The sequence below is a fragment of the Micromesistius poutassou genome (assembly GCF_964030765.1).
Source record: "Micromesistius poutassou genome assembly, contig: SCAFFOLD_5262, whole genome shotgun sequence".
NCBI lineage: Eukaryota > Metazoa > Chordata > Actinopteri > Gadiformes > Gadidae > Micromesistius > Micromesistius poutassou.
In genome coordinates, this window is record NW_028177118.1 from 7,310 (window position 1) to 17,014 (window position 9,705).

The 9,705-nt window shown below is 43.8% G+C and overlaps 1 protein-coding gene across 2 annotated transcripts; it reads right to left on the minus strand.

Moving 5' to 3' along the window:
- Nucleotides 1-584: 584 nt before the first annotated feature.
- LOC311376747 (class I histocompatibility antigen, F10 alpha chain-like) lies at nucleotides 585-9,699 on the minus strand. Of its 2 annotated transcripts, XM_084491226.1 has the most exons (7): nucleotides 9,617-9,699; nucleotides 5,917-6,195; nucleotides 4,560-4,859; nucleotides 2,587-2,691; nucleotides 2,299-2,337; nucleotides 1,844-1,911; nucleotides 585-1,222 (listed from the first exon to the last, which is right to left on the minus strand). In XM_084491226.1, exons 1-7 carry the CDS (start codon nucleotides 9,687-9,689, stop codon nucleotides 1,211-1,213), a joined length of 876 nt encoding a protein of 291 aa, XP_084347352.1. In that variant the 5' UTR covers nucleotides 9,690-9,699; the 3' UTR covers nucleotides 585-1,210. The 2 variants fall into 2 exon arrangements, with proteins under 2 accessions (XP_084347352.1, XP_084347353.1); XM_084491227.1 differs by lacking the exon at nucleotides 585-1,222 and having other exon boundaries at nucleotides 1,844-1,913; nucleotides 2,300-2,337.
- Between the last annotated feature and the right edge of the window lie 6 nt (nucleotides 9,700-9,705).

Below are 9,705 nucleotides of genomic sequence, written 5' to 3' on the forward strand. Positions count from 1 at the left end.
TTTCCAGAGCCAACCCTCAGCACACCATGTGACCCAGGCAGCCAATCAGGTCGCCCAGCCAGCCTGTCTCCAAACCAGTCAGATCAGTCCTGGGCCTTATTCACCCGGCAGCCATCTTGGTTCTACACGCTAGCTGGGTGGGGACTGGATGAGGATTTATACATTCTGTTATTTGATCTGCTGACAGATTATATCTGTTTTCATGATGTTAAAGCTATTTACATTTAGTATGATTGTGTTCATGTTGTATATCATAGGATATTATCAAATATTGAATAAATGAAAGGCTAAATAGGTACATATCTCAATTACCTAAAATCATAAATGCCATTAATAAATGTTTTTGTAAATGTTTATGTATCACATGGCTTCTCTTTTTTTATAACTTAACATAAGAATTTTGTATTATTCATTTCTGTATTTTTTTATTCAATTTCATATTTTAAAATCAATTAGTCTATATTTGTCAATTTAATCCTAAGGATTAACATATAACCTAACAACCTTTAATAATAAACCTAACCTCTAAACAAAGTATCTAAACCTAACCTAACGATAAGTATAGTAAATATATGTAGGCAAAACAATTTTTATGTATTTTATTGACAGAATAACCCAAGTATATATGATCCAATTCCCCAAAGAACACAGAAAATACAACAAAGAGCATTAAAGCTAAAGCAGCCTAGCTCGATTGTGGTAGCCTATGTAGCAATGCAAGAACTCTCAAATAATATATTTTAAGGAAACACATTAAATTATTGTTAAGATTATTGATTATTGTTTTAAAACTTGACAGAATCTCACTGTCCAAAATCTTGATTCTGAATCTTTAAACATTATTTCAAACTTAAACATTACTAAACAATATATCATAATTAAAAGGTTATAAGATGAAGCAGTTAGAACCAAAACAAAATGGCCATCATGGTGAGGTCGTGTTGCTTTGGTTTCCAAGCATCAGTGAAAGATTGCAAGTTTAAGCCAGTTTAATCAAATCTATTACAAATACAGAGATCTAACTGATTTACACTTATTACGGATTGATGTTTTTTATCAAAACAAAGTTAATTATGAACGTTATTGTAATTAAGCAAATGTAGCATCTTTAGTTAGCTGAAGTCCCAAAACTGATTGTGAGGATTATAAATGAACAGCGATCCACTCCATCCTGGTTTAGGAAGCTGAACGTGAGAAGCCTCATCATGATTTAACTTTGAACCTAAACAGCAAGGAAGCACAAGTCAGCATTAAACATTAAACACATTATCACTGTGATGATACTGTTTATTAGACTGGGTAGCCCCGCCCATTCTGCCGGTGATTTGAGTTGGCCCTGCAGAAGGGTCTGGAGAAGAGCAATACATTCCTTTCTAGTTTCGATACGTTTTTGCAGGAGCCAATCAGCAAGCTGGCTTTTCCCCCTGGCGCGCTATTGGCTGGTTTAACACAATGACGACAGGGAAGCGACGGCAAGCAGCCAATTGCGTACAGAGTCAATTTAACTCCGCCTCTTGTGCTGAAGTCAATGACAGCAGCCTCCCCAGACCAACGTGCAATCTACCATTGAGCTTAGTCTGGCAACAGCCAGGCTAACTGTTAATGTATTACTGTGATGAAGTACTGTTAATATATTACTGTGATGAAGTACTGCTAATATATTACTGTGATGAAGTAATGTTAATATATTACTGTGATGAAGTACTGTTAATATATTACTGTGAGGGAGTACTGTTAAAATATGACTGTTAATCTATTACTGGGATTGGGATTATGTCAAAATATGACTATAACTGGAAACATATGACAGTGAATAAGTATTGTAAAGTGGTAAAGTACTGACTGTGGTCAGAGGTTGTTCCTCAGGAGCCGGATTCTGCCCCTCAGTGTTCTCAGAGCTGGTGTCAGAACCTGGGAAGTAGCAGAGTGGGAGGAGGTGAAGTCATGAGCTAGATGTATCTAGATCTATAGAGCTGTATAGTCCAGTGAGCTAGATGTATCTAGATCTATAGAGCTGTATAGTCCAGTGAGCTAGATGTATCTAGATCTATAAAGCTGTATAGTCCAGTGAGCTAGATGTATCTAGATCTATAGAGCTGTATAGTCCAGTGAGCTAGATGTATCTAGATCTATAGAGCTGTATAGTCCAGTGAGCTAGATGTATCTAGATCTATAGAGCTGTATAGTCCAGTGAGCTAGATGTATCTAGATCTATAGAGCTGTATAGTCCAGTGAGATACACAAGTCACTAAGTAGCATTAATCATAAGAACAGAACTGCAATAAAAACTAATTTTACCTTTTTTTCCACCAACTGGTTTGTGACGCTTGACTGAACCTAAGGATCAGGAGAAATGATTAGTGTTGTAACAGTGGTGAATATCCTCATGTTATTATACTTTCATATTCTTAATGCCTTCAACGTCTCTGTGGACATTGGAGGAGGTTCATCATTCAGAGGTGGAGAGGTTTCTACCACCAGACCACCAGTGTGTGAAGACAACCAATCAGAGTCTAGGAAGGGGACAGGAAGTAGGAGCAGGTGGAGATCAGGTGTCAGTCCTCCTGGAGAGTTTGATCCACTCACTGTTCCTCTTCCGGTTCACAAAGACTCCAACAACAGCAGCAGCAGCAGCAGCGAGGAGGAGAACCAGGAACCCAATGATGATTGGGACGGTGATGTCACTCTTGCCTTGAAGGTAAATCAAGAAAAAAAAAAAAAGATCATATATACGCCTCAATCGGAATACAATTCTCTGATCGGAATAGAATTCTATGCTGAATAGAAGAGGTGGTGCAGTCCGCTATAATCGACATGTATATACTTATTCCGATTGGTTTGGGGTGGGTGCGGGTAACTTAGAGAGATGGCATCAGCAGCTGCAGTAGTTCGCAATTGGTCCGTCTGTACTTTTATGCAACCCGAACTTGACCACTGTCAAGGAAAGTGGCTTTTTAGCCTGATTCACGTCTGTGTATCACTCTGCAAGTAGTCCGGTAACTTATCAAACCCAGCGGATTCGGTTGCTTAGCGACGTCAACGTCTTTGGCAGACTATTTCTCTGCTGATCAACACTACGAATGGTAACAAATAAATTGTTGAAAATTCGTTTGGGCAAGTAGCAATAAGCCCCTTAAGGGAGAAGCAAGACCTCCGCTTCAAGTCGGGGTCCGGTTCGCCCTGTCGGGGCCTACCGTAATTTCCCGCATATAGGCCGCATCATGGATAAACCGCAAGCCTTTCATTTATGTATTTAAAAATGCAGAATAAGCCGCAGTCATATAGGCCACACAAGTTTCAAATGCGCTAATTATGTAATGAATAGGCATATAAAACCCTTCAGCCAAGTGATCACTGCAAATCGATGTTAAACTTGAACTTGCTTTTCCCCCCTTTAAGACCAACTAGGCCTACTGCTTGGCACGCATTATTTTTGTGCAGGAGAACGGCGAGAGCAGATAAAACGCGCATAGCAGCTATGGACCTGTCTTTCTTTAGGCCTACTGTCTCCGAGTGTGTGTCGCTGTTAAACACCTGACGAGGTGTTCACCAATGAGCTAGTTTACCATGATAAGACCGCCATACGAATCTGGAAAAAATGAATAAAGACAGCGAGGATGCAGGGAGTTCAGCAAGGCCACAGCTGAAGATCAAGGTAAATAGGTGATGATTTATTTTAAACGTCAGCATTAGAGGAATTGACGTGTTCCCCGATGGACAAATTGAACACACAACTGTGTGTTTATGCTGAGACTGCTTTGCTTTTTGCTACCTGTCTGTGTGCGCCGTGCGGGCTTTGCGCACCGTCAAGGGAAAGAGGCGGTGGTTTAAAAAAATATTTCGACCGCTTATTAGGTTCACTCGTTGCTTATAATGGTTTATTCGTTTCCCAGTATTTCATTAATTTAGAAGACAGTTTTGTTAATTTTTGAATTGTAAAAAAAAATAGGCCTACAATATTTTTTTGAAGTTGCGAGTTTTTGAAATTATTGGAAGAGAGTCGAGCTGACCTGGCCTGCTGTACCGTATATGTAATGTACTGTATATTGGTGAAACACAACACTGCCAATGTGGCAGTTCCATGCGCACCGGGGATTTATAAAGGTTACTGTAGCCTACAGTGGCGGAGAATGCGTCAGGAGCTGAATCACCACTACGGTAGAGCTAAGAAGTTTCTACGAGCGCTTCAGACCAACCTTACCAACAAACGATACACACAAAACCAACAAAATACATAAAAATGCCAAATAGTGATAACACGTCCATTGAGTCGCCGCCGGTCCAGATGTGTCAGGTGTGCGCGAGAGACAGAACGTTCGCTTACCACTTTTGGAAATGCCATATATACAGTACGTTCGGATCGCATGACAGGAATAGATCTATTGTGTCCATGTAAACGCGGCTAGTGTAACTATTCCTCTAGAATCTGTTCTGGAGCTGTGTGTTGACCCAGTAGCTTCAGCAGTGTCCAGGTCGACCTGGCAGTGGTTGTGATGAGGTCAGGTGGAGGTGGTGAGACATGTGTTCCCCACCTCCACCCCCTCCAACACCAGTCTTACCCCCGTTGGTCCTGATGAGGGCGGGGTCCAGGCGGGTGGAGATGTCCTCGATGCCTTTCAGCTGGACCACACACTCGTACCTCCCCCAGTCCTCCTGTGGGACGGCCGTGAGGTCGAGGTCCACGCTGAGCTGGAAGGTCCCGTCGTGGTTGGGGAGGACCTCCCCGGGGTCCACCTGCTCATGGAGCTCCTGGCCGTCTCTCGTCCAGAACACCACCACCCTGTCAGGGCAGAAGCCTGTAGCATGGCACACCACTGGGGAGGAGGGGCTCCTCTGGAGCAGAGACACCCGTGGACGCTCTGGAGAGAGAGAGAGAGAGGGGGGGAGAGAGAGAGACAGACAAAGAGAGAGAGAGAGAGAGGGGGGGGGGGAGAGAGAGAGAGAAAGAGAGGGGGAGAGAGAGAGTGAGAGAGAGAGAGGGGGAGAAAGAGAGGGGGAAAGAGAGCGAGTGGTTGGAGAGAGAGTGAGTGAGAGAGAAAGAGAGAGAGAGAGAGGGGGGAAGAGAGAGAGACAGAGAGAGAGGGAGTGAGAGGTGGGGGGGAGAGAGAGAGAGAGAGGGAGAGAAAGAGGGGGGAGAGAGAGAGGGGGGGGGAGAGAGAGAGGGAGAAAGAGAGAGAGAGAAAGAGAGGGGGAGAGAGGGGGAGAGGGAGAGATAGAGTGGGGAGAGAGAGAGAAAGAGAGGGGGAGAGAGGGGGGAAGAGAGAGAGTGAGAGAGAGAGGGGGGAGAGAAAGAGAGAGGGAGAGAGAGAGAGGAGGGGGAGAGAGAGCGAGCGGGGGGAAGAGATAGAGAGAGGGAGTGAGAGGTGGGGGGGGAGAGAGAGAGAGAGAGAGAGGGGAGGAGAGAGAGAGGGGGAGAGAAAGAGAGAGAGAGAGGGAGAGAGAGGGGGGAGAGAGAGAGAAAGAGAGGGAGGGGGAGAGAGAGAGAGAGCGAGTGTTGAAGGAGAGAAAGAGAGAGAGTGAGATTATTTTACAATGTAAAAAACAAATCTTGTTGTGTAGTATATTCAATATTTCATATTCTCCCATAAAGGTCAGAGTTGTGTCCACTCGAGGATGAGTCTTGTCGGAGAGAGGGGGGGGGGAGAGAGGGGGGGGGAGGGAGAGAGAGAGGGGGCGGAGGGAGAGAGAGAGAGGGGGGAGGGAGAGAGAGAGAGTAGGGGGGGAGAGAGAGAGGGGGGGGAGGGAGAGAGAGAGGGGGGTGGAGGGAGAGAGAGAGGGGGGGGGGAGAGAGAGCGCAAACGCGATTGTCGACGGGGGGGAGAGCGAACGAGCTTTCAACGAAACATACGGTGAACCTGGGGTGGCCCGTCAGGTTCCAGGTGGCTCCGCCACTGCCACCAGGTCATGTGACTCTACCTGTTCTCTGCAGAGTGCTCTTCCCATAGTCCAGGTACTTCTTCAGCCAATCAACACACTCCTTGGTGAGGTAGTGCTTCCTCCTTTCATTATAAGCTCTATCCCGTTCCCATCTCTGTTTGGTGCTGAAGGCCTGATGTACTGGAGCGACCCAGGTCAGGGTCTTCAGGTCCAACGCTATGAAGTCCTCTCCATCATAACCATGCTGGTCATAACCATCAGTAGTATCATCCTCATCATCCCACTCACAACCATACATCTGCTGAACAATGTGGGCACCTGAGAGAGAGAGAGAGAGAGAGAGAGAGAGAGAGAGAGAGAGAGAGAGAGAGAGAGAGAGAGAGAGAGAGAGAGAGAGATTAGATGTATTTTATTGTTCATTAACATTAAATACACGCAGACATCACAACACAAACCATATGAACATATTATAACAATAACTAATATTAATAAATAGATGAAGGAATAAGACCAGCCAGAGCCTTTGGACTGATGTGTCTCTGGACATCAGGTGACTCTCTTCTCCTGAGCACAGAGCTCCTCTGGAGCCCAGATGATCTGGAATGTTCTGGATCAGGGGTCTCAACCTGCGGGCCGTTGGAGGCGGAGCCTCTTCAGAACACATGTCTTTATGTGATGGAGTCACCCCACACCGGGAGAATGGAGAGTGGTTCACAAAACGTGTCCTGGCTAAAACTGCCCAACCAGGCTCATTCAATGTGGCCCCTAATCAGCCCCTGTATGATTGGCTGATTCATTAACTCCCTCACTCTCCACCTCCAGCTGGTGTGTGGTGAGCGTTCTGCCGCCGATGGGCTGCCGTGCATCACCCAGTGGGTGCTACACATTGGTGGTGGTTAGTGAGGTCCCCCCTTCTCTGTAAAGCGCTTTGGGTGACTTGAAAAGCGCTTTATGAACGTAAAGTTCATTTCAAGTTCATTCAAAATAATCATCAGTTTAAAATGATACTCAGTTTCAAACTACACCACCCTACACTGCCCTGCACCCCCTACACCCCCTATTCCACCTTACACCACCCTACACTAGGTTACATTTCGGTACATTACATTAAACATTACGGTAAATTACATTTCTATTACATTTCATTTAGGTTACATCTCGGTCACCGAGATGCCCGCGGACATCTCGGTGACCCGTCTCTCCGGACCATCCCGGTACTGGGCTCCGGTTTTATTACATCGCCATCACATCACACGCACACATGAAAGAGGAGCTCCTTCTGGACCGTTTATAGTCAGCGTGAGTGAGAGTGTGATCGGGCATTAGGCCACCGATACTGAACGGGTATACTGTAATAGTTATTTAAGTAGATATTTAGAGTAGGTCCACTGAATTGTTTTGATCTATTTATTCTATTTAATATTATACTGTAATAGTTATTTAAGTAGATATTTAGAGTAGGTCCACTGAATTGTTTTGATCTATTTATTCTATTTAATATTATACTGTAATAGTTATTTAAGTAGATATTTAGAGTAGGTCCACTGAATTGTTTTGATCTATTTATTCTATTTAATATTATACTGTAATAGTTATTTAAGTAGATATTTAGAGTAGGTCCACTGAATTGTTTTGATCTATTTATTCTATTTAATATTATACTGTAATAGTTATTTAAGTAGATATTTAGAGTAGGTCCACTGAATTGTTTTGATCTATTTATTCTATTTAATATTATACTGTAATAGTTATTTAAGTAGATATTAAGAGTAAGTATACTGAATTGTTTTTATTTATTATATTTAATATTAGTCAATATCTTATTAAATACATACTGGGAAGAATAATAAATGTTCTCTGCATTTAGCGTTGGCGACCACAGATACTGGCCCTTGTGAGTGTCTTCATTAATTAGGTATATATATATACTTCTGGACATGTGTGTGTGTTGGTCGTGTTGAGGAATGAAGGACCAACGGACTGGAACAATATTCTGTTTAGAAACACGGCAGCACAGCAGCACCCCCTGCTGGTTACTTGCCGGTAATGCAGCCGGCAGACCCGCGAAACGTTCCCTTGATTTAAGAAGATGTGACTTTATTAATCACTGCGGGGGCATTTTATAATATCAGAAACCGTTACCTACATTAACTATATGTCATGTTACGCTATCTGTGAATTAAATTGTATTTGTACTTTGCAGTTGGCCATTTTGTTGTATGTTATTGTATGTTATATTGTATGTTGTATGTTGAATACAAACTTTTACAATCAGTTTCATTAATTTATGAGATGAGACATATCTAGCATTAGATAGTACTGTGATTATATAATATTGATTTAATATCAGGATTCTGGACACTCAAGAAAAGGCCTTGGTCTCTTCTTCAATTTATATACAAATACTACTACACTGAGTACTACAACACTACTACACTGAGTACTACTATACTGAGTACTACAACACTACTACACTGAGTACTACTACACTGAGTACTACTACACTACTACACTGAGTACTGCTACACTGAGTACTACTCCACTGAGTACTACAACACTACTACACTGAGTACTACTCCACTGAGTACTGCTACACTTCAGTCTTAGTTCTGGTTCCACGTTGACTCAACTCCAGGGGGTTATGGACCCCTTACGTCCTTGCGGACCCTCCTTGCGTCCACCGTGAGGGCCGGACGTGCGCCTCCCACAAACTGGAACCTTCCGTCGAGGCCACGCAGCAGCGAGGGCTGTGATTGGTCCGCTCACTAAAACCCGACGCAGAACCATAAAGGTTCACGACTGAGTCGAAGCGTCTGCGGGGTCGTTGTGTTGGTCAACGTAGAAACATAACTGAGCCTTCAGTACTACTACACTGAGTACTACCACACTGAGTACTGCTACACTGAGTACTACTACACTGAGTACTGCTACACTGAGTACTGCTACACTGAGTACTACTACACTGAGTACTACTACACTGAGTACTGCTACACTGAGTACTGCTACACTGAGTACTACTACACTGAGTACTGCTACACTGAGTACTACTACACTGAGTACTGCTACACTGAGTACTGCTACACTGAGTACTGCTACACTGAGTACTACTACACTGAGTACTACTACACTGAGTACTACTACACTGAGTACTGCTACACTGAGTACTGCTACACTGAGTACTACTACACTGAGTACTGCTACACTGAGTACTACTACACTGAGTACTGCTACACTGAGTACTGCTACACTGAGTACTACTACACTGAGTACTGCTACACTGAGTACTACTACACTGAGTACTGCTACACTGAGTACTACACTACACTGAGTACTGCTACACTGAGTACTACTACACTGAGTACTGCTACACTGAGTACTACTACACTGAGTACTGCTACACTGAGTACTACACTACACTGAGTACTGCTACACTGAGTACTACTACACTGAGTACTGCTACACTGAGTACTACTACACTGAGTACTGATACACTGAGTACTACTACACTGAGTACTACTACACTGAGTACTGATACACTGAGTACTAATACACTGAGTACTGCTACACGGAGTACTGCTACTGTGTGTGTGTGTGTGTGTGTGTGTGTGTGTGTGTGTGTGTGTGTGTGTGTGTGTGTGTGTGTGTGTGTGTGTGTGTTTAGGAGTATGGTGAATCTTTATTCTGGGGTTAAATGATGGATATCTCCATGTGAGAGGTCAGACAGTAGATATAAACTCACCTCCTGTCTGGTTGAAGCGCTTCTTCAGAGTCCCAAGGTTGGCTTTGAAGACCTGCTGGGCTCCCTTTCTCATTCCAGTGTTCCTCTCC